This window comes from Aulonocara stuartgranti (assembly GCF_965226115.1).
Source record: "Aulonocara stuartgranti genome assembly, chromosome: 6".
Classification (NCBI taxonomy): Eukaryota; Metazoa; Chordata; class Actinopteri; order Cichliformes; family Cichlidae; genus Aulonocara; species Aulonocara stuartgranti.
The window spans coordinates 25,684,308-25,710,310 of record NC_138944.1 but is presented as its reverse complement, the minus strand read 5'-3'; the positions used below and the strand labels follow the sequence as shown (position 1 = coordinate 25,710,310).

Sequence of the window (26,003 nt, the reverse complement as noted above, 5' to 3'; positions counted from 1 at the left end):
TATCCATCAATGAATCTCCGGTAATAACCGGCAAAGCCTAGGAAACATTTTAACTCTCTCTTGTTTGTAGGACGAGGCCATGTTTTCAAAGCTGAGATCTTATCAGGATCTGTGTGAACTCCTTGGGCATCAACCACATGGCCAAGGTACTTCACCGAGGGCCTAAAGAAATGACATTTTTCTGGGGACAGCTTCAACCCAAAGTCCCTCAACCGGTTCAGCACCCTCATGAGTCTCACCTCATGTTCCTCCAGGGTGTCTGAAAACACAATCAGATCATCCAAAAACACAAGTACCTCACTCAAGTTCAAATCCCCAACACACTTCTCCATCAGTCGTTGAAACGTACTTGGGGCATTTGTAACGCCCTGAGGCAGGCGATTAAACTCATAAAACCCAAGAGGACAGACAAAAGCAGTTTTAGCTTTATCTTCCTCGGCCATCTCAACCTGATAATAGCCTGATTTGAGGTCCATGACCGAGAACCACTTGGCACCACTAAGGGCCGTGAAGGTCTCCTCAATGTTTGGGAGGGCATAAGCATCCCTAATGGTCCGTGCGTTCAACTTGCGGTAATCAACGCACAACCTGATTGAACCATCCTTTTTACGCACAACTACTATTGGAGATGCGTAGGGGCTCTCTGACTCCCTAATAACCCCTGCATTAAGCAGTTCTTTGAGGTGTTGCTTGACAGCTTCTCTGTCACTTGGATGGATGGGCCTCGACCGTTCCTTAAACGGCGTGTCATCGTTCAGCCGAATGTGGTGTTTTACCACAGTGGTGTGACCATAAGACAGATCATCAACCGCAAACACTTCTGAAATAGACTTGAGCTTGGTGGTGATGCGCTCTTTCCATTCTTCAGAGATGGGTGACTCATCAAGATTAAACTTAAGCTTCTCTCCATCAAACTTGTCATGAGAAGAAGCATTTGAAACAGGCACCAGGGGTGAAATGTGCTGGGCTACACATACCTGGGCAACTGTACTTCCTGGTTGCAATACAATACTATGCCCACTCAAGTTCTGCAAGACGACTGGAACCTTACTCTTAGCTTTGTAAGGGATGTCTATCAAAGCAGTTTCAAGAAATAAACCACCAGGTAACTTGTCGTGTTCATTTGGTTCAAGGACGAAACTTACGTTAGGAGTGTTCTTTCTCAGCCTAACATCGCCCATTAAACAGCACTTGTGGTTGGCAGGGATGGTGACTGGTACTTTCCCGTTCAACCTCACTGGGTGTATGTGGCAATCATCCATTTGTTTAGCCAAGTGCTGGAGAACCAGTGCTACATCTCTGGAACACAGTCTGTGAAGGAAATCTGGACCGTCACGTTCAGATAACTTATCATGGAGTCTTAACAGTGCATTGGTACCAATCAAAACTGGTATTCTGCTGTTAAAATGGCACTCAGGCACAACAAGAGCCAAAACAACCAACTCTTCCTCTTTGCCTGTAATGTTGTGAGGAAAAGTGATGTGGGTCTCAACATAACCAAGGTAGGGAACGTGCTGTCCACCTGCACCCTCAATCTCAAGCAATGCTTGAATGGGCTGAATGGGGAGATGTGCCAGCTTATCCTTGTGAAATGATTCGGAGATTGTAGTGACTTGTGAACCACTATCCATGATAGAGTTGCATTGCACACCCTCAACCAAAACAGAAGCTGAACAACGAGGACCTATCAGACCGGGTGGCAAGCGGGATTGGGAACTGAAATCTTGAACCGTTGTCTGGGTCTTTATTTTGCTCTGAACACCAATTCTTTGGTCACTTGAGGCGGGACTAATGCTGGTCTCAGCTCCTGGACGTCCCACAGCAGGAGCCGCTACAAGTTTAAAGCAAAAGGCTCAGTAACCTGTTGGGCTTGGAACCTTCCTTGCTTTTCCTTTAACTCAGCATTCTTCTGGCGGACTAGTGCCTGGTTGGGTTCATTTGGGCATCGAGCGGCAATGTGGTTATCTTCACCACATCTAAAGCAGAACCATGCTTTTGGCATAGAGGGAACCTTAACTGGTCTCCTGGCACTGCTATTTCTTGCCGTAAGGAAGTCTTTGCCACTATTATTCTCTTTAGGACATTTTTGGTTCTGAGTGAGCTCTCTGAGTTGTTTAGACAACTCATCTATTTTGCTTTCAAGTTTAACAGTTTCTTCTTGTCTCTGTTTTAACGCTGCACTAAGCTCACTGTCAAAAGGAGAATTCTTGGACCTTTGACTCAGTTTCTCTACCTGCTTTGAAAGCTCATCCATTCTCCTCTCAAGCTTAGATGCTTCGCTCTGCTTTGCAGTCTGTGTTGGAACGGGCTCATCATCATAGGAGGGTACATCAAAAATGGAGTGGGCATGTACAGCTGCTTTTGTAGCACCCAGATGTTTTTTCATCCTGTCTAGCTTTGCAGATCTACGACCTTCCTCGGTCCTCAACATAAGGAGTAGATCTGGGAATGTTGGTGGACTGTTCTTTTTGTTTTCTAGTTGGAGAGCTATAATGAGACTCTGGTCCCAGCAGCCTCTAATAAACTGTCTGAGTAGGTGTTCGCTCAAAGTTTCGACAGAGACTCCCCCTCTAGAAATAGCTCGAGTAAGGAGGCTATGGAGTCTGTTCAAATATGCTGAGGGCTTTTCTCCGCTATTCTGGTTGGAGCTGAGAAAGGTTGCAAATAACTCTTCTCCGTCCTCTACAACACTGAAAGCGGAATCGAGCTGCCTAACATAAGCCCTGGGTGGTGAACTCACACCAAGCAACTTAACAACATCGGCTGCTGGACTTAGCAAACTTTCAAGTATTTTCCTAACCTTTTGCACATCACTAAGAGAGCAATCACTGACAAGAAGGTCCACTTGTGTGCGCCATGTTTCATAGTCTACCTCACCATTGGGCCTAGGAGCACGGCCAGAAAAGGTGCGCAGTCTGGTTTGTGTAGACCACGGGGCTGTTGAGTCATTTCTGATAACGTGCTCAACGACAACTTTTTGAATCTGAGGTGGGTTAAGGAGACTGCGGTCGATATTAACAGGGTTCACCACAGCACTATCAGGTGCATTGTGGGTCTGTGTGTAGTGATTAGGTTCATCATGATCACTAGCTACAATGTCATGGAGGGATGTGTCACCATCCTGAGCTGTGTGTGGCTGTGTGTCAGGAATCTCAGAGTTATGTCGAACTTCTTTGACCTCACTCTGAATAACACTCAAGAAACCTGCTTTACCACTATCTCCAACAGCCTTCAGTTCTTCTAAATATCTACGAGCTAACTCCTTGCCTACCTCTTCCTGAGCAACATCTCGAATGGTTTTGACAGACCAACCGATAGCAGGATCCTTGGGGCTCGGCAAGTCACCTAAGATCTGGGGGTTGATCTTGGAAATGGCTTGATCGGACAAATATTGTATCAGGACTCTACCCTCTGGCTGGTTTGATTCATCTGGAATTCGAACTATCCGAGAAACTTTACCATTTACTGAAAAAACACTAGCAATGTCATCATCTGTGTAAATCCCTTCAACGCCAGTCACAAAAAGTGAGCACTGGCCATCTACATCAAAACGTCTGCAAAGATCCATGTCCAACACAATAGGGTCAAGGAAAAGAGGTAGGTGTTGTGAGCTGGAAAGTCAAGGTGCTACTTTTCACCAATCTCCTGGCTGGCTCGCCACTTGTAACGCAATCTGTACTTACGCCAAACCTTTAATGCGTGGAAATCAGGACTGTTGACCTTGGGCAGTTCACTAGGTGTCAGTGTCATCAATTTCACCCCGATGTTTAACCCAGAATCACAGTTTCTCTAAAAATAGGTTACAAGAAATCAAATGTATCCCAAATATCTATATCCTGTCAGAAGCTAGTTTCGTAAAGGAGATTGGTAGTAGCTGCTCCACCACAGGAACAATAAGGCTTCCAGCACACAATGGACACCACACTTACTTAACATAAACACATTTATTAGACACAATTTTAAATAATAACCCCCTTTTTTTTTGTAGTGTCTTTCCACTCAGTGTCATAAGAAAAATAAAATAAATAAATAAAAACAAATATGTATCCTTTAAGGTCCTTTGGCCAAAAGAAAATCACCTGAGCTCAGGGAAAAATAAAGCGCATCGTTGGGGCCCTTTGAATTGTTCCTACCGCTCTGTTGGAACGGTGTAGCATCCAATAATAGCATCCAGCAAGCAGCAACGACCATCTATTTGCCAGGACGGTTCAGCAGAGTCATCAGATGAGGACTTCCACAAGGCAGTTCATCCAGTAGGATCCAGGGCACCAAAAGGGCAAACAAACCAGCCTACACACAAGTGTGCAGAAGAATTAACTGAAATGTTCATAAGTCTCAGTACCACTGACTCAGTGTCCATGTCACTAACGGCTTATTTAACAGACTTACCATTATAATAATACAGGTTTGTCAAAATAAAAATATAACAGAACATAAATGCTGTTAACAATGCTTATTAATGCTGTTCTCTTAGGCATAACATAATAACACTGTAACTGACCTCGTGTCGGCCGCCATTTCAGGACATTAGCTAGGCTCACTTAACGGCTAGCTTGCTAACAGTCAGCCAATAACACACGTTATACAATATTTAGCCTCTTTCTTAACAACATGACAGCGGTAGATTTGATACCTCGCTGCAGTATAATAAGGCACAAAACATTTCATACGAACATGAGCTGCACGCTAACTCACCAGAGGAGTTCGTGTAATGGCGAATGCTGTCGGACTCAGCTCCGCTTCACGTTTGTAACCGCTACAAGACTTTTTCCCGAATTTCCAGCTCGTAGAGGGCACGAGAGCAGCATGCGCCTCATCGGACGAACGGGAGGAAAAACTCTGTAGCTGGACTAGAGAGTGGCTATGCGCACGGCACAGTGGTGCGTTCAGTGACCACAAATAATCAGAAATCCCATACTCAACCAATGATCTGGGTTACATGTGCATCTTCTCTTGAAACTTAGCTGGCAAAGGAAATCCATCCACAAGAGCAATTTTTAGGAGAGCTCTGAAAGTTGCCAGGGCTTTTTTTTTCAGGGACGATTTGTTAGCAAGTGAGAATAAAGTAGTGCTCTAATCATCTTTGTTTTTTTGTGGAAAATTGAAGTGGAAATAACTGATTTTTTTTTCCTAAGAGGCTTTTAAATGAAAAAATGACAAGAAATTCCAGTGTGATGTCCGTAAGAATAAATATATAGCATCTTTCCCCCACACCAATAACACTTCTATGTTTGAACATTAGATTCTGAAAGTCAGTGGACGTTGCAGGGCACACGCTTACTTAAAGGGTTGTGAGGATATAATCAGTAATTTCACCACAAAGAAGATCGCTTGTTTGCCTTTTAGGGGGGCACATTGTCTCATCGCAAGCAACAGATAAGCTTTGGTCCTGAGCATTATTAATGCTGTTCCCTTCTTACAAACTGCTTGACATGACTATTAAGAGCTAGCGCGGAGATATGTAAATAAATAGCTGGCGCAGTTTGAAAGCCATAAAATTGCGTTTTACTGTTAGGTTTGATGATTTCACCCAAGGGGAACCTAAATATTCTGTTTGGGAGAAGATTACAAAGGAGCATTTGAAATGAACATCTGCTGATTGTTTCAGGCACAGAGCGAGGATAGCGTTAGCTCGATGTGCAAACTGAATGCAGTCTTTGTGTCGGTTTCACAGGAAACTGAGCTCGAGTAATGTGGAATCTCTGATGCCACTCAGATCAGGTGGACACCAGTTGCACACCTACATATTGCAGTTGTGCACTTGATTCATTTTTTTTTACTTTTACAAATTAAAAACAGGAGGATTTGTAATTATTTTTTGCTTCTTCTGTTCCATCTGCTGCAATAACACGCAACCCAACCTGCTCATCTTTACCAACATGGCCCTGAGTTTGAAGCGCTAACATGTCCACAGGTTTAGCTGACATTTAAAGAAGAAATTGCACGTGAAGACACATAAACAGACCCATCGCTAATGCTGAATGTCGCAAGGCTTTTCTAAACCATCAGAGCAGTGAAATTTTTTTCTCGCTAATAACTACTCGGTGACGATCGGTGATAATAATCTCCTGCTGACATTGCTTTATCTGTCCAGCTACCACTTCTGCAAAGGAAGGTGACTTATAAGGTGTTGCTCAGTAAAGTGTTACTCAGCGACACTGCACATTTTAACCTTATCATAGCGAAGTGAATCCTTTTTGATACATGAGTTTTTGTCAGTTATTGAGACTAATACATTATCATTAAAAAGTAATGCAAACAAAAGGAAATTGCACACTAATTAAATGTCAGATGTAGCAAATATGACAGCTGGCAATTATTTTGTAGTTCAGTCTTTACATTGTTAACATAAATTTCATCATCTGGTATACTGCCTTGTAGCAGCTAAATTTGAAATACCTGCTTTTATGTGGCTCCTTTTGAAACATGGACTAGGATTAAGCATCTAATTTCCACAGTAACCTGTGACCGACCCACCGTACCTTTGGAGCCTCAAGTCCAAAGCACGTCCACAGAAATCCAGCTTGAAACAAAGATTCTGCTCTGAACACGCGTCTTGATTATAACAACCACGATGAGGCTGTTTCTGACTGAACCAGTACTAGTGGGTGTGCGGACAGACGTAATCGTTATTTCAGTGCCCACAAAGACGGTCCTTTGATAGGTAAAGTAATCACAGATGGTGGTCTTGAGTGTGCAAGCCATATTGCAAAAGATACATGGAGAAGGGTGAAGGTCATGAGCGTTACCATGGAAACCGGAGACAAGTTCCCAAGTAGTGAAACCCAGTAGGTCAGTGCGCAGATATATTTGTATCTTCCTAAAATGCTCACACACGTGTATTTGTTCTTGCTTTGTTCTACGTCCTTGAGTCCATGGATCACGATCACAAAACCGTCACATTCCGCTTTTGTTCTGAAGGTCCGCTGAACACGCACAGTGCCTTATGGCTTTTCTTCCTCTTATGCAACCAGTGCGTTTGATTTAATAGTCAGGACGCTCTGCCTCCACCTGTTAACTGTTAAGATGAATCCGTCTCCTGTTTGTATTGTCAGGCTGAATTTCCCTTTTCCGTCACGCTCACAGTTGTGTTTGAAAGTACACCCCTTCGGCAATCTACTCTTTTTATTTCCTTCTTCTTTTTTCGAATTTCTTTTGTTATGCTTTTCATTTCCTGTAGGTGATCCAAGGTCACAGGGTATAATTGTATCTTGCACGATTGACTATATGAGCTGCAGAGAAGAGAGATTACGGGCCCCCTTTCTCCGTCTGTGGGCATTTGTGTTTGTGCATGCACACATTTTTGCACAGGTTGTTCTGAACAGCAGAGTATTGTCATTTCACTGCTCTGTAGTTGTACCACATTGTTGGGTTTCTTCTTTTTTTTTCTGTTTGGCATAGTGGGTTTTATTTCTGAGGATAACATGAAGCCACCACAAAGCATTTTTTAAAAAATCCAAAATCAACAATGGCCTGCCTATTCAAGGCCTGCTGTTACTGTGCTATCTTTATCACTGCTGCTACACCTTTATCCACCTGCACAAGCTGAATTCAGCTTGTTCAGCTATATTCTCTGAGGTGGCGTTGCCCGAGACTCTGAAAAGGGGTCAGAAAACTGAGTTCTGCACACAAATCATATTGATTTTTTTTTAACTTTCATCTTTGCTTTTCCTTTTTTTCTTTTGTGTTAAGGGTTAATTTGACTTTTTCAGGGTTTTGGTAATTTCTTCTTAGGTGAAACTTCAGAAAACCTTTCGCTGAACGATGTAAATACACTAACCAGCATGCTTTCAAGCCAAATAACTCGGCAAGAAAAAGCACACAGCACACTGTACTGTAATACAGTGTTCTGCTTGACAAGAACAATCCAAGTATTCATTCTATTTTTAAGTAGCTTAAAGTAAACTTGTGGCGCACTAAACAATGTCTGTTACCACATTAAAAATGTTTCCTACAGAAACGCACACATGGAGTCATTATGTCCCAAAGAGCTGTTGCTGGTGTGGCGTTGGAGCCCAGAGGTGTTACACTGACACCCTGCGATGCATGTGTAAGCCATCCAGACACACCAAGGAGAGTGCCTTTTATTTGATATGCTGTTTGCATGTTGGTTCATGCAGCGAGAAAACATTTCAGAGATGAGGAGCTTTTCGTGAGTATGCATGATTCATCCTGGGCTGTTTGACCTGGTGAAGAGTCTGTGATTCACAGAGCGGGGCACGAAGTCTGCGACACTGATGTGAGGCAGGAACGCGATTCATTCTGCCCATTACAGGAAACAGATGCTTCATTTAAACGGCGTCCTAATGCCCACTCAGTCGGTTGTTGCAGAAAGTCAGTTAATTTGAGCTGCTTCGCTCGGAGGAGAGAAAAAGGGAGCGCTTTATCTCGACGAGGCAAGGATTGATTCCCTTCAGTGAGTCTCAAAACCAACATGACTTTGACCAACTTCGCTTCATAAGCTCTGGGTTTATATTGGTGCTGAGCATAATGCATGTGGAGCTGAAATTGTTGGGTTTTTTTGCCCAGGTTCACTCTGTTACAAGGCTGTCCACCTCAGAGCTCGCTCCTCATTCCCACAAATTCTTTGCATCCCGGCTCCTCTCTCAGGTCTCACGCTCGCTTTCATGTGCGGCTGGTTAGGATGTTTGTCACGGATTGTTTTTGTTTTTCCGTAAGGTGCAACCGGTTTGATTTAGGTCACTTTTTCCTTCTTCTTTTTTTTTCTTTATTTATGAAACTTCCTGTCAGCTTCGTGTTGAATGAGCGCGCTTGTTGGATACGAGGACTCGGCCCGTGTGAAGATCTTTCTCTTTTTGTTGACACCAGAAGCCGCTGAAGTGATGATGAGAAAAATCTTCCCTTCCTGCAGCCTCTCAAAATGACCAAAAAGGAAACACATACAGAGGCCCATCAGACACTCAGCGGCGTACAGACAGACGCACGCTCGCACATGTCTTTAAAGAAAACACAGTTGGGCAAACAACACCAGAAAAGGTAGTTAGAGTTTGAAGTTTGCACCTTTTATTAATCAAAGTTTCTGTTTAAAGGGAATTATTGATGACATAGGTTGCTCGGCACATAAATTCCGCTCTAGTTTGCCTGGTGGTAATTTTTGTAACCCACCTGCAACATCTATCTGAAAAGATTTCTTTTTAAAACAACCTCATGTTAAATATCTTCTCTCAAGGTTTCCATCTCTTTGGTATTCTTAGAAGAAGATGGAAATAGAGGTAATCAAGGCTAGAGTTTAGAAGCTGAAAACAAGGGTCATGAGATATCTGTATGCCGTCGTGTGCACATGGCTGCCTGGTCATGTGTATTTGTCTTTCAATCTATATTGCATCAAAGCAGCACAGCTTGCGTTTTCCTGCCTGAGGTTATATCTCTGAAAACTCACATAACTCCTCACAGCCCGCACCGCTTGCTGTGAAACACGAATGGCATTATATCCAGTGTTTTAAGATGCATTTGTCGAATTCTTGGCATGCTTGTTCATTTTCCATAATGTATGTTCGCTGCGCAATGCGGGATGCAGTAATGTTTTTGCCACTTAGAGGCGGCAGAACAAGCTGTAAACACAATATTGACAAATTACCACCGCGTGCATTTAGGCAATGTGTTAGTTATTAGTTTTAGCAGCTTATTTGCACATTCAGGCACTGCAGAGAAATTTTTAGCACATTTTAATATGCGCCCTCGGTTTCCGTCTGGCTCACGAACATCCAGTGTTACGTCACGTGTCATTTATACTCAGTTGTTGCTCGGTTTTGGGTTACAACCAAAAGAAATATTGTTTTCTTGAACTGACTGCCAGATTCCTTTATGACCTTTACCCACACAGAATGTGGAGCCACTACAATAACTAATCACCATCATGTTTGAGTTCTTAATTACCTGCTGATTGCAAACAGAGATGCATTGATTGCATACCTCTGATATTTATCAGAACAGCTCACCATGTAAAATTACTACATGGTGAGCTGTTTACCGGCGGTTTATCCGTGAAATGCCATTGGGCGTTTAGCCTTGTTCGTTCGGACTCAGTGGACACATTCGTCGGCTTGTATTCTCGCTCTATCACATCTCTGCAAGCTCTGTAGACATTTAATTTGAAAAAATAACTGGATAACAATTGCTAAGTAACTACTAGCTGTACTTGTTTGTCCCTTCAGTGTAAAGTTCATCTCAGACAGATTGTATGTAGCCTGGTTTCAGCAGGGATGAACAATGAAGCCACTGTACAAGAGGAGCTGCAAAGATGTCAGTGCTGCAGAGGTCTCTCAATAATGCATGTTATATATACACAGAGGAAGAAAGATGATTATTGCATAAACATGCAATTGCCCAATTAGTGACAGAGTCTTCATACTGTTATTTCAGCAATAGTTTGGCCCTTGCTCTTGTTCTGTTGCCCTCTCAGTCTCTCACACTGTAGTTCCCCTTTTGCACTTCTTGTTATCACTAAAACTTTATGCACTCAGTAGGAGAGGCACTCTCTGACCCAGTTCTAGAGCACAGTTTGAGATTTGATTTTGATAAGAATTTGTATGCTTGTGTTAGTGTGTGCGTGCCTGTGTGTACGTGTGTATTGGAGATTTACCATGGCGAGGCTACATTATCACAGACCAGTGCTTTTGCTGCCTGGCTTCATGGCTTATTCATCCATTCCCATTAGATAGGCCCTTTCTTTATTGTCCCACCAGCACCAGTTTAGCCTGCTATCATGATAATATCATTTTACCACCCCAGAGTCCTTTGTATTATGCTGTCCCAATTCTCATGCTTTTCCACAGACAGCCAACTCTCCTTTACACTGTATCCCCCGTGGCTGATTGTATCGGAGCCTGACCTAAGAGTCTAAAGATCAACTGTCTGATCCAGTTATACTGGAGAAAAATTGTGGCTCTTGCTGGAGCCGTGAGTATGGTCACACTCGTGCGTGTCTGCTTTTGTATTTTTCACACGTTAATCTTGCCCTCCTTTGTTGCACACACCCACATATATGCTGTCACTCTCTTAGCATCGGCATGAGATGCTCAGCTCCAAACAGATGAATATTCATCTATTTTTAAAAATGTAAATGGAATCGAATGAGGTGTGTGATTTTTTTTTTCCTACCGTAAAAATGTCTTTATTTATGGCTTCTTTGTTTTATCAGTGCAGCAGTGAATGGAAGAACATATGTACTGAAGCGGTTAGAGGAGACTAAAGGACACTTAAGGCTATGGCATTTGAGTGAACGGCTGGTGGGAAATGTTTTATCTGTAGTCTGCACATGGAGAGGAAAAGAACTGTTGGAAGCAAGTTGGTGTGTGTGTGTGATGAATCATCCAGGAATGCGTTTAATGTATCACCTCATGCGCACACAAACACAGACTGTATGTTCTAGTTAATATTATTAACACGCAGAAGATATTTAAAGGTGGGTGGGGGCAATTTGGGGCTAAAATAAATGCACACAAGACTTCCTCATTTTTACTCCTTCAACACTAAAGCTGGTTTATTCGCTGCACATTGTTCTGCATAATATGTGAGCTCCCCCAGGAATTAGGGCTCATGGGCTGAATATGAGAATAATAAACTCGGCTAGTGCAGCTCAGCGGCATTATAATGCAACTGAGTGAAAAACTGTTAAATATGTATATAAAGTTTACACGGGAGTCTGTGCAGTCCCCTGAACTCAACCAAGTACAGGTTTACTGCTTCCACAGGAAAGAGGAGGCTGATCAAAAGCACTTGAATAATCGATCATCAACTAGTGTGAGCGCCTCTGTAAAAGCACAAGTTGTGGTAGTTTACTGGTCTGTACGATTCAGGTGTGTGTTGAATGAAGCAGTCTTCCTAGGACTTGATGTCCCATTTAATTCAACCCAAGGTCAGGCCATGCAGCGCTTAGAAGAACCCAAGTGCTACAGGCGTCAGCCACCATGTTAAAAGTTCATGAGAGTGCAATGAGAAAAAAAGACTGAACAAGTAAGGCTTGTTTTGAAGTACAGCTCATGTGTGCAAAGTTGCATCTGAACAAACCACAAAAACAATGACGAGACGAGCAGACAAGACCAAAGTGGAGACGTGTGGCCACAATACACAGCAACCTGTTTGTTGAAAACCAGCAAGCAGCAAAAACGCCTCATACCAAAATGTCAAAGGTAGTCATTGAGGGTTGGTCTTGCATTTGGTTTGCAGCCATATGACCTGAGCACCTTGCAGTTATTGAGTCGACCTCTGTCAAACAGTCTAAAGCGACGATCGTAGTTAGGTCATAAAATAGGATAATGATCCAAGCACAGCAGAAACTCTACAACAGAATGGCTAAAAATCAAAGAATGAAGGTGTTGCAACAGTCAAAGTGTGGACCTCAGCCTGACCAAAACGCTGTGGTTGACCTTAAGAGAACTGTGCATAAATAAATACCCACAAGCCTCAATGAAGCAATCTTGTGAAGAAGAGAGGGCCAAAATTTCTCAAGAGCCATGTGCGAGACTGATTAAGTCATTCAAAAAATGATTAACTTAGCTAATTGCTACTAAAGGTGCTTCTTCAAGCTGCACTTAGTTTTTCACAGGACTGCATAGAATCCTGTGAAAAACAGGAAAATATTTTTTTCACCTTGCTTTAATTATTCGGTCATGACTTATTAACAATGCCCATAAAGTGTAACGGTACATCAGGGATACCCTAAGCTTACTATAGAGCTCTTAGGCTAAAATTGATATTGAACAAGGCAATCGTGTTGTGGTAGCTCAAGGTCAGTCATTCCTCAGGTTCTTCCTGTACATCATGTCTTTGCAACATAACACTAATAGGTGAAAGAAAAGGAAAAATTAGATGCGGCGTGAAGAGCCAAAGATGGAGGAGAGAGATTTAATAAGTCTGGCCCAATGTGGTTCTGAGGCATGCTAGGGGCACAGCTCATGCCAAGAAATAATGGGATAATAATGAAGACAATATGGTGGGAAGAAGAGGCGAAGACAGTAAGTACATAAAATCATGTCTGGCAGGTTTCTGTTTGTTTTTTTTAATGCCATCCTCTTTTCTTTTTTTTTTTTTTGCCTTAAATTGTAGTGTGCAATAATTCAAACCCCCTGCTGGGGCACTGAACACAGAGCTATGCAATCTGCCCCTTTGCTCCATCTCCGATGTTTCACACATGCCTCGGAGGACATTCTTGTCTGCCTTCCATTATAATAACTTTGGCAATTTGAATGCATATAATGTCTTTAAAAAAATCAAATGTTTCACCCATTGAAATAATGCTGTATGCTGCTTCCTAAACAATATAAGATTAGGGCTGTGCGATATGACCAAAATCTCATATCCCGATATAAGACATCTATCCTCCCAATAACGATATAAATCACAAAAATTTTGTACGTGGAGTCGGGTGTTTTAACCGATGCATGAAACGATAAATTTTTAGACATAAGTTGTAACGGCCGCCGTTTTCTTTGTGAGCATTTATTACGCGACGTGCTGCAGGGAAAAGCCTGTTCTAACGTTTGAGTCTAAGGTTTATTTTTTAGCAACTGACGGCTCTTTTTTGCTTCTCATCTGTAAACTCTCTGCATACTCGTTCACGTGATTCAGTTTATTTTGAAAAGTCTCAACAGGATCTTGAGCTTTATTGTGAAATGTTTATGTGGAAAATAAACAAGCGGACACGCGATGGTTTTACCGTTGTTGTTGCTAATGACAACGCATAAAAACAGGCGCTTGTGATGAAAAACGATGAAAAAATATTGCCGTAAACAGTTTATTTTGCGACACCACGAAACAAACGATAGCGTAAAACGAAACGATAGACGTTTTTATATCGTCATCCGATATAAATCGTTATATCGAACAGCCCTATATAAGATTATAGACTGAATAAATGTACACCTTATAAATGTGTCAAATTAAAAATAACACACAACACTACCACTATGTGTAATATACATGTGTATTTCCATTCAAGTGATGTTGAGTGTAAGTGCACACGCATGTATAAGTTCTCACCCCAACCCATTGTGGTAGATGGACGCCCCCCCCTCCCCGAGCCTGGTTCTGCTGCTGGAGGTTTCTTCCTGTTAAAAGGGAGTTTTTCCTTCCCACTGTCGCCAAAGCCCTTGCTTACAGGGAGTCATATGATTGTTGGGGTTTTCTCTGTTGTGTTATTGTAGGTTCTACCTGTATAAATAAAATTGAAATTGAAATGTTGCGTGATACACTCTGGAAATCCCGTTTCAGATCTTTCCTTCCAAGAGCGTCCTTGAATGTGATACTGCATGATTAAATATAATTGTTAATTAATTATATAATAATTAAATGATTAAGTAAGCACAAGGGTTGCACGTGTACAAAAGCCCTACTTATCAGGACGACTTTTGACTTTTGCCATCCAGCTTCATTTATAAAGCCCTGCACATCCACACGGTTGTTATTCTGTTATTCTGGATAATAACGTCTCTGCTCAAGGTAGGGCTAGGAAGAGCTACACCAGTGTTTACATGATATCACGAAGTGATAAGTCACGGTACAGAGATGTAAACTCTAATGAGCCAAAGTAATTAATATGTATGGGTGAATAATACCTGGGAAATGGCCTTTTAGCTATATTATAATAAGCAGGATTTTATTTGGATTCCCAGACTGTACAAATCCCTCAACTCGTATGTTTAAAACATGTTTCGTCCATCGTTGCGCGCTCCTGTTGCCAAGATAACGCTGCTGCCGGATTTGTTTTGGTGTCTGATTCCTCTAACCTTGGGAAATCTCTAGAGTCACCAGCTCATCACCGTAACAAGCGTCTCAACAAACAAGGGTAACACACATCTGTTGGACTTGTGTTTGTCCAATCATGCATGCTGCATATCCACTGTGACATGTATCTTCCATTAGCATAACAAGAAGCTCGTGTTGACTCATAATGTTGACACTGTTTGTAGTAAACTGCGAGTTAGGCTACACTGCGGGGATGTACTGCTCGGGTGCTTTTCTATTGTTTTGTTCACCCACATTTACATAAGTGGCCACTCAGGTCTGGACACAAAAAGAGTCGGGATATGAGCGTGGATTTGTTGTTTTAGGCAAACGTGTAATCCCACAAATACAGAAACACAAACACACCACAATGGCTAGTGGATATGTGTCCAAATCCTCCATTTAATAGTCTCTATGTTTTTATGATGAAGGCTGACTGTAACTTTGCAAAGTCTAAACTGAGCCTAGCTGCTGTAGGTCAAGGTCAAATATTTATCTGGTAGCCTTAATCCAGTAAGAGTAAACTACACATTTTATTTATGTACAGTGGGTTGTTTTCTTTTAATTTTCACTTGTGAGAAAGAGGGTGAGAGGGAAAGCTATAAGTTAATTGTAAAGAAAGACATATAAATATATTGTATATATGTGTGGATGTGTGTGTGTAGGGCTGGGGGGTTGGACTGGGGGTTCTTTGCCTATCTCCCTTTTGTGTACATGAAAGAAAGGAAGCACAGAGAATCTATTATTACTATTGTATACAGACCACTGTTTGCATAAATGTCTCATTTCTATGCTGCTCCATATTAATCTGAAGTTATATATTTCTGGGAGACGTATAACACCATGCCCAGTGTCTTTTGAACACACTGGGAAGAAGCCTAGGCAGAATGATAACGCCCTGCCCGGTCTATATCAATGACCTGTGTCAATACTGCTCTTAAATCCCTTTCATTTACAGCGAATGGGGAAGCAAGCTGTGTGCTGCCTGCCATTACTGTATCTGAAAGCTAGTTTTTGATAGCAGAGTTATGGCTGACCTTTCTTAGCGTGCTTTTTCATACAGGCTTGTAGTATCTTGGGGAGAGTTATCCTGAGACTGACTGTTGTTATGACCTCAGTCTGCTTCTTAGAGTGTGTGACTGTAAATACTGCATTTTTCTTTTTTGAGTGTGTTAAATGTGACTTTATTGAGCTTTAAATTGGAATCCCGGTGGTCCAGTGACCATGTTGGAATGGCTGAAAAGCATTTTTAATTCTTCTGTGGAAATTTTAATTGGTTTAAAATGTGTCTATTTTCATCCTTTCTTAGTGTTTGTAAAGTTTAGCTTATTTCATATTCCATTTTTATTCTGTACCATCTGTTTAATGTTTGTTCTTTGTTAAGCATAGCGCACTTTCCCAGCATTCATTTTAATACGATGTGACATGCGCTGATTAAATGTGTTTGCCACCGGCAGAGCTTTTTGCAAACAGTATCTGGCTGTGAGCTTTTTGGCTTTTTCATGAACTGAAAGCCAGAAAGACTATCAATAAAACCTATATACAATCTTTACCATCATATATTGCACATGTTTTTTTACTCTTGAGAGTCACGTGAACAAAACGAGTGGTCAAATGCAATCAGTGCTCTGTCGCTAAGCAACTCCCTAAACCCAGTGAGATGCGAATTAACACATTTGCCTCATTCAAAACAGAAACTGATATTTGTTGATGAACACTTTCATTGTTCACTTATGCTGCACTTTGAACAGCCAGCAGTGAGTTAAACAGAAAATGAATACCTGAAAGAATTTATAGAGACCAGGGAGAGGACATCAGATGAGTGGTGGCTCTGTACTGAAACCTGAACAAACAGCACCTTCTCATTCTAGGTCATCAATGATCTCATAGATATTTGCAAGGTGTCTTTATCAGTGTCATGACACAGCTCATCTGGTCATGGCAATAGTGAGACTAGTTTAAACTCTCAAATTACCATACTTTTCCTTTGTTTGTCATTTGTGTGTCTCTGAAACACAACACAACAGGAGAGGACTTTGAGGGGACGGTACACCTGCTGCTTGGTTTATGGTTTTTTGTCAGACTCGGGGAGCATGCTGTTGGTTTGTGTGGAGCCTTTCCCCTCATTGCCGGGTTTCAAAAATGGCGATTTTCATTTTTGCGAAGGTGTCTCATCAAGTGACACCACTGACTGGCCAATCAGATGCATGCAGTCTGCTGATGTCACATTTACGCATAATCTCAGATCGCTTGGAACTTCGTCCAAGCAGATGTTAAAAATGGTACCTGGTACGACGTGCTACCACCGAATGGAAAATCGCAAGTGTGCTCTATATTGTCAAAGTGCCATATATTGATTAAAATATCAAAACGCATTTGACCTCAAAGTCAACATATCGGTCTGAAGGTCAAAGTGATAATAATGCTACACAGACCTATGAAAGTATGTTTCCTACTGCTGTTGTTGGCACTGACAACATCTAGGGATGTAGGAGATGATATATGGTGAGTCTAAATAATTTAGTTAACTTTACGTTACTTTGGACCTCTGATCTCTTTTTCAAGGTCACATAAGGTTAAACTTTCAGAAAATGCTTGCCAGTTCTGCCAGTTATTAAAATAAGGGCTTCACTAGAGCAAGTAGTGCATTTGTTTGTACTGCACTGCAAGCTTCTTAAAGTATGTTTAAAAAGAACAGAGAAGCTAAATTAATATATAAAAAATGCAGTTCTATTCTTTCAAAGTAAAAACTGCCCAGAAAGTGAGCAGCTTTGTACTTTCAGAGTTTATTTTGTTGGATTTTTTGTTATTTTTGGATGTGTGTGTGTTTTGTTATAACTTTGACTGTTTTTCATTTTTATATATCTTTTGGTCGGGCAGCACTGTGGTTAGCACTGTTGCATCACAGCAAGAAGGTCCTGAGTTCAATTCCAGCATCAGGCTGGGATGTTTGGAGTTTGCATGTTCTCCCCATGTTTGCGTCGGTTCACTCTGGGTACTCCGCCTTCCTCCCACAGTCCAAAGAGATGCAGTTTGTGGGGATAGGTTAACTGGAAACTCTAAATTGCCCAAGTGTGAATGGTTGTGAAAAGGATAAGCAGTAGAAAATGAATGGATGGATATCTTTTGGTCCTTATTTCACTTATAGTCAGTTTCCTATATTTCCCACTTGTCAAGAAGCAGCCTTGGTTCACCTATGATCCCTTACCTGGAAGCAGCTTAATATGATTACACTACTACAGCTCATCAAATCTAAATAACAGAGATACTTGACCTCCAAACCTGTTGTTTAGTAAAAAACAGTCTGTGTTAAAGTTCACTTCAGCTTTTCCCAGATTTAAATCCAGTCACGCAATATGCAGATGAAGTTGGCATAGCTGGTTTGCTTAGTCATGAGCACCTTCTGGCCTAGCTAACGCATGAAGGTTAATTCTTGACACATACTTTTGTGTTTAACAATCATGCCTAATAATGAAAATAATTGTGGGATGTGGGTTTTCAGATTTGAGTTGAGATCGTTTAATCAAAAGTTATAATTTGGACTGAGTGGCTTTTCTCTAAAAGTCACATCTCACCATTGTTGGTTTAAAATAATTTACTAAGGAAGTTTTACTTTAGTCATTTGTGTTATTTCAACTAAATATTGTGCACTAAAAAAGTCACTCCTAAGAAACTGACTGCAGTTTATCTTAAAATATTGAAACAACTCAATGAAAAGCCACTGAGTTAACCACACAATATTTTCCTTAAATAACACAAATGACTCCTAACACAGGTGTATAAAACACGTTGACATAACTTTTTAAGTAAATCCAAAATGAAATAAAAAAAGTTTTTCTTGAGTGTCATGGGATTGTAGCAGAGCTGTGAAGTGAGCAATCAAAAGTCACAATCATCACTGCCGTGCCGAGAGAGGCACCACTGCATCCTCGTCTAAAGCACCTTTTTCAAACTAGTCTAAGAAATGTTAGACACGCCAGAAGAGAGCAAAAACCCTGCAGCTTGTTGCTGTTTATTCTGCTTTACCATATGCCAGTTGCAAAGATGAAGCATCGCTAAAGGCTGATGGAACAAATGCCAACACAGGGCACCACTCTTGAGAATCAAACCCAGCTTCACTATTGTCTCCATTCTGCCTCTGTTGCTTTAACTTCACCCCTGCAAAGTCCCCAGGGATTACGAGTCTTTCGAGTGCCTTAACCTACATCCCTGCGTGCTTCACTCATCCGTTCCCATCTGTCATCCTGTGTGTGTGTGTGTGTGTGTGTGTGTGTGTGTGTGTGTGTGTGTGTGTGTGTGTGTGTGTGTGTGTGTGTCCGTGTGAAGAAAAGTGTGGGTGTGCAGGTGTATTTACGTTGTTTTACCACCTTAAACACTCTGCAGAGCCAAGACCTTCCTACCACGTCCCCTATTCAATTCCCTTGCTAGTAAGAGTCAATGGAGCACAAAACACCTATCATTTACTGCCTACCTGTGTCAACATGCCACTGGCACCACCTCAAGCAACAGTATCTCTTACACTCCATCTGCTTTCCTGTAGCTTACACGCACTCACGATCCTCCCTCCTCTCTAACACACACATGCACAGTGCTGTTTGCATACAGCATCCCCTTCAACCCCTCATTCAAAGCTATATAAGGCTTGTTGTTGCTCCTCTTCCCTGAGGCTGTTATATCAATAGTATAGTCCTTATGGCTTACTTCTAGTAGGGTTCCCAGGACCCTGACATGGAGCACACTGGCGTAAACCTGTTTCAGATTTCCAGTTAACGGTTTGGTAATGATGTAGAAAGAACCAATTCTGTGCCAAGCAGAGCGAGGGATTGCTCTTTTGCCGTTTCTCCTTGTCTCTCTGTGCACAATTTGTATGCATGCATTTCTGGCGTTACCGCTGTCTAATGTTGATGCCCGGGGCTTTGATGCCTTTAAAAGTGTCACCAAGGTCACAAACAGCAGATGTATTGATCAAATGACTTGCATAATCTATTTATCAAGCTACCGGTGCTGTTTTGCAAGTGCCATTTGGCTCCTTGAAGACATATGTCTTAAAAGACTGTTTCCAAATCACTCAGCCGATGAAAATAGGATAGTAGAAAAGAGATCAAATGCGTGTTGTCAGGATGTGAGATGTCCAAATCCGTCAGACTGGACACTAAAAAGACTTTAACCCGTCTGCTCTCCAGTACAAAGTCTGTGTAATATCAGAATGTCCGACTGAGTCCATGTGTGAGTGTTTCCAGTCAGATAATGCATCTGACATGTGCAGTCTCCTGCTGCCTGACACATGGAAACACAGTCCTACTGAGCATCAGTTTAAATTCTTGATGTTTGGGTTCAACTGATTCCAAAAATGACATATTTTTATGGTTATTAAGTATTGCTTGTTAATTTGAATATGAAAGCATGAAAAAGAATGCCTCTAATATACATATATGCATCCATCCATTCTCTTCCACGTATACAATTCAGGGTTGCGGGGAGGGTGAAGTCTATTCCAGCTACAAACCAATTGTTTAAAATTATAACAATGAATAATAAAGTATTTATTAAAAGTTAGTTAGTTATGAGGGGAAATTTAAAAAAAAATAAGACTGAAGATCATTTTTAGTTTTAAATCTGCTCAGGAGTGAAATTGATTTTAGCCTTTTCTGAATGAAATATCGGTCTTTGTCCCAAGGAAGAGGAAGAGCATTTCTTCTCTTCTTTGTCCGGTCTTTCTTTGATCTAAAGGGTCATTAAGAGCTTCCATGTCTGGGCTGTTAAATTGATTACCATGTCAAAGCAGGGCCTTTCGCTGTGTTTGGGAGGTTTAGTTTCTTATCTGGTCAGCATCCATCCTGACACCTTGAAGGTGAAGTAAGAAGGCCCATCTGGCACTTTCGTCTTCGTGAGTCTGGCGTTCTCACGTGTTCAAGATGATTCTGTTGGTTTTATGCTGACTTTTGAGTGAACGAAAAGGTGAAACTGTCAGGAATCGCTGTGCGGCAGGCAGGAGTTGGACCCAAAATGCAGGACTCAGACTCGGGGAGGTGAACTCAAAACACAGCTTTATTTGCTGGGAGAACAAACATACAAACTAGACTAAACTGGGAAACCATAAACTAAGAACACACAGGGAGATCCACACACAGCATGAGGGACGACGTCACGCCGAACAGAGGGAGACGCAGACAGAAATACACAGAGGGTAAACGAGGAAAGTGGGAACACACGGGGAACACAGGTGACACTGATAATCATAACGAGACAGGGCGGGGTGAACTGAACATGACATGTACGGGCGTGAGAGTCACAAAGTAAACAGGAAGTGCACAGAGGTTCAGACAGGAGGAGAGAGAGCACGGGGAAAAACACAGACATAACGGGCTGGGGAAACATGAAACAACCACAAAGGGAGACGAGGGCTCATAAATACACAGGGCACACAGGGGGGGGAGAGAGAGCACGGGGAGAACTTGGACATAATGGGCAGGGGAAACATGGAATAAAACATAAGGAGAGACGAGGGCTCACAGATACACAGAGGGGCACACAGGGGGTAAAAGCCATGAAGGGAAAACACTTAGGGAACAACACAACAGGGCAACTCAGAAAACATGGCCTAAATAAGGAACAAAATACAAACATACAAGAAAACTAAGAACACTGGGCCAACATGGCCCAGGACCATGACAGTACCCCCCCCCCCCTCAAGGGCTGGCTCCCGACAGCCCAAACCCGAAAAAACAAAAACAGAAAACAACCCACCCAGGGCGGGAGGCGGGGGACCAGGACGGAGGGACCAGAACGGGAAACAAAAACAAACAACAGAAAACACAGGAGCACATGACTATAGTCCAAATAAGGTTCAGGGGGCCGACCCAGAGCCCACAGGCACAAGAGTTCACGGGCCACACGGTCGGGGGGCCGACCAGGCGGGTGGCACAGGTGACAGAGTTGGCCCGGAGGCCGGCCGTGCGGAAGGCAGCGGCGATGGCGAAGGGGGGGACGACGACGGAGCAGTTCAGGGGGCCGACCGCGCGGAAGGCAGCGGCGGCGGCGAAGGAGACGACGGAGCAGTTCAGGGGGCCGACCGCGCGGAAGGCAGCGGCGGCCCTCCAGTCTCAGGCATGCTGGCTATGGCCTGGTGGGCACAGGACCAGTCGAGGCAGGACCAGACGAGGCAGGACCAGACGAGGCAGGACCAGACGGTGGCGATGCGGGGGCCGGACCAGACGAGGTTGCAGAGGCTGAGGCTGGACCAGGCGGAGCTGCAGAGGCTGAGGCTGGACCAGGGGGAGCACAGGCTGAAGCCGAAGCTGGGCCAGGCGGAGCAGAAGCAGAAGCCAAAGCTGGACCAGAAGCAGAGGCTGAGACCGGACCAGGCGTAGCAGAAGCAGAGGCTGAGACCGGACCAGGCGTAGCAGAAGCACAGGCGGATGCAGCCGGACCAGGCGACGACGAGGCGGTCGCAGGTGGCGGCTGGACAGGCTCCTCGGGCCATCCAGCTGATGCGGCGTGAGGCTGAACGGGCCCCTCGGACCCTCCAGCGGAGACAGGAGGCTGAACGGGCCCCTCGGACCCTCCAGCGGAGACAGGAGGCTGAACGGGCCCCTCGGACCCTCCAGCTGACGAGGCGTGAGGCTGGACAGGCCCCTCGGACCCTCCAGCGGAGACAGGAGGCTGAACGGGCCCCTCGGACCCTCCAGCGGAGACAGGAGGCTGAACGGGCCCCTCGGACCCCCCAGCGGAGACGGGTGGCTGAACGGGCCCCTCGGACCCTCCAGCGGACGTGGCTTGAGGCCGGATGGGCTCCTCGGGCCCTCCAGCCGGAAGAGACGGCTGAAGCAGAAAGCAGTCCGAGGCGGAGAGAAAGCTCACGCCATTCCTAGCAGGCTGCTTCCCAGCCTGTACAGCTGACGTGGAAGGAAGCTGAACGGGCTCCTCGGGCCCTCCAGCAGACGTGGCATGGTGCTGGACGGGCTCCTCGGGCCCTCCAGCTGACGTGGCATGGTGCTGGACGGGCTCCTCGGGCCCTCCAGCTGACGTGGCTTGGTGCTGGACGGGCTCCTCGGGCCCCCCAGCTGACGAAGCAGAAGGCTGGACGGGCTCCTCGGGCCCCCCAGCAAAAACAGTTTCAGAACCAGCAGGCCCGGGGACCTCTGGAAAACACGGAACAGAACCAGCAGGCCCGGGGACCTCTGGAAAACGCAGAGCAGGACCAGCAGGCGCACGGGCCTCTGGCAGGGACAGAGCAGGACCAGCAGGCGCACGGGCCTCTGGCAGCGTTGATGCTGACTGGGGCTGAGCAACACATAGGTTAGGCTCAGGAGGCAACAGTTGGGTGCAGTCCTCGGCTGACTCCTTAGCCCCCAGGGGTCCAGAGTCAACTGCGGGTTGAAACTCGGACTCTGGGGAGGCCCTGGAGGTAGTAAATGTCTCTAATCGGGCCAGCTTTCGAGGGACGAAAACAGTCCTGTTGAGCATGTTTTCCTGCTTAATACGAGTGAGAAAAGTTGGCTGCTCAGCAGGAGACTGGGTTGAGAAAGACTGAAGTGACCGTTGTGGTGAGAATGAAACTAGTGAAGGAGCAGATGATTGAGCTGCAGGTAACGGAGTAGCTAACTGGGCAGCTGACTGAGCTGAGGGCAGCTGAACAGCGAGCTGGGCTGCTGAATGGGCTAACGGTTGAGGAGGTGTTTGTAGTGAGCGTGATGCAGGGGGTGGTATAGGCTCCCCTGAGCCTCTAGGGCTCGGTTTAACTAGCTGAACGAGTTCAGAAGAAACAGTTCTGCTTAGGCTTCTCTGCTCTAAGAGAACAGGGCAGAAACAGCCCGTTAAGTCCCCCTCCCCACTCTTGGGTTGCGAACCCACAGCGTCATTCATAGATTCAGCAGTACATGTCAAAACTGAATTCAAACTGTCCGGGGTTAACTCTGTATCGACAGAAGAGTTCTTAGCAGGCTCCAACAGAGGGTGCACAATCAGAGTTTTGCCCATGCATTCTGATTCTTCAGCGGAAAAAGCATCAACATAATTAGTCAGGGAGTCTTTTCTTTCTACGGGGCCGGGGTGAATGTCCATGGAACAAACCGCCTTCACCTCACTACTCTTAGCCGTGAGAAGAAAACAGTTCCCATTACTATTTGCAGGTGAAGCAATAGGGGTACAAGCAATAGGGGTACAGTCAACATCACTCACCATTGCCTGCTGTTCTGACGAGTGATTGGGCTCCGGTTGTAGTGAGGAATGACGGCGGTGGCGCCGCTTCCTCCTGGCGGCAGGGGCTGAGGCGACAGGAGAAACTGGTGACGATGGAGAAAAGACGTCCTCGTCCTGCGACCACATCGCCGCCAAGCAGGAGGCAGGTGAATTAAGCCCTGAGCGGCAAGAAGTGGAGCTCTGTGGCCGCGGTGCAGAAACGCCTTTCCCCTGTTGCAATTGCTGCTGTACGGCGGCCGACTCCGCGGAGAGCTCCTTGTGTTGCGGCCGATGCCGATGCGGCGGCTTCGGCGAAGAATACTGGGCGCGGACAAAGGCTGCAAGCTCCCGAGCCTGTAGCACCTCCTGGGCTTCATGCAGCTGGTCCATGAAGCCCATAAATCCCTTTAGTGTGCGCAAATGAGGATTCCCCTCCAGGATCGCTTCTATAGCGTTAATCCCAACTGCCATGGTCTTAGCGTCCTTAGTGAGGGAAACCCGCTCGATCAGGCGGTGGATGCGGGAGAGGTCATGTTCCCGGGATGAATCCGCTGGGTCCATGTTGTGGTGACGTCGTACTGTCAGGAATCGCTGTGCGGCAGGCAGGAGTTGGACCCAAAATGCAGGACTCAGACTCGGGGAGGTGAACTCAAAACACAGCTTTATTTGCTGGGAGAACAAACATACAAACTAGACTAAACTGGGAAACCATAAACTAAGAACACACAGGGAGATCCACACACAGCATGAGGGACGACGTCACGCCGAACAGAGGGAGACGCAGACAGAAATACACAGAGGGTAAACGAGGAAAGTGGGAACACACGGGGAACACAGGTGACACTGATAATCATAACGAGACAGGGCGGGGTGAACTGAACATGACATGTACGGGCGTGAGAGTCACAAAGTAAACAGGAAGTGCACAGAGGTTCAGACAGGAGGAGAGAGAGCACGGGGAAAAACACAGACATAACGGGCTGGGGAAACATGAAACAACCACAAAGGGAGACGAGGGCTCATAAATACACAGGGCACACAGGGGGGGGAGAGAGAGCACGGGGAGAACTTGGACATAATGGGCAGGGGAAACATGGAATAAAACATAAGGAGAGACGAGGGCTCACAGATACACAGAGGGGCACACAGGGGGTAAAAGCCATGAAGGGAAAACACTTAGGGAACAACACAACAGGGCAACTCAGAAAACATGGCCTAAATAAGGAACAAAATACAAACATACAAGAAAACTAAGAACACTGGGCCAACATGGCCCAGGACCATGACAGAAATGTTGAGCGTCAGCCGAGTGCTTTAGAAGATATGGAAATCGCTTCCCATTATGCTGTTATTGTATTTATCAGAATGTCCCTGCCGCTGATGTCCTACAGTGTCAAGTGTATTGCTTGAACTAATATTAGCCCGTGTTGTCAAATAATATCAAATCTCCCCAGTGCCATCAGCACCCGTTATCAGTATGTTTAGCGCTGGCCTTAAACAAATCATTTGTTTGGCTTTCTGTACTAGATGTGAGACGATGATAAGTTGTGCTTCTGCACAGTAGCACATTTATCAAAACTAATGAAATGAATAATCAAACCAGCATGGACATCACTTTTTGTGAACTGATTAAGTTGTTTAAAATGTGAAGAATAAATAAAATCCTTTGCTCTGATTTTTTGGCACTTACAGTTTGTCTCTGTTAAAAATTTTGGACCTTTTTTTGTAGTTTTCGATTTGATTTTATGTTTCATGCACAATGAGGAAAGTTACAAAACAGCACCAACCTTTCCACGATGGAGACATGCTTATGGGTCAACAAGGCTGCTGTGTCAAGAAAATTTTAGGTCATTTGCAGGGACAGATTGATAGTTTGAGCTCCTTAACTCCAGAGAATTACACTTTCTTCAAAGTTAATATAAAGCTACAGCCAGCAGCGAGACTCCTGAAGTCATCATACAGTGACTCCAAGAAGTTGTCCCGCCCAGTCCTTGACTCAATCCAGCACACAACCACATCATGATGGTTTCACACAACCAAGAAATAGCATGTTACTTACAGAGTTTTAGAGGCACTGT

General features: G+C 44.3%; 2 protein-coding genes across 15 annotated transcripts in view; one reads left to right on the top strand and one right to left on the bottom strand.

Annotated features, from left to right (window-relative positions):
* The window catches only part of inpp4b (inositol polyphosphate-4-phosphatase type II B), a 384,743-nt gene that overhangs the window by 272,167 nt on the left and 86,573 nt on the right, over window positions 1–26,003 (top strand). The gene's annotated exons all lie outside the window — the stretch shown is intronic.
* On the bottom strand, window positions 4,192–25,208 carry LOC309708648 (uncharacterized protein; the record flags this gene model as incomplete). The annotated part of the gene is made up of 3 exons (XM_082536880.1): window positions 23,926–25,208; window positions 22,924–23,835; window positions 4,192–4,290 (listed from the first exon to the last, which is right to left on the bottom strand). The coding sequence occupies exons 1-3, from the start codon at window positions 24,484–24,486 to the stop codon at window positions 4,192–4,194; spliced, it is 1,572 nt and encodes a 523-aa protein (XP_082393006.1). The 5' UTR covers window positions 24,487–25,208.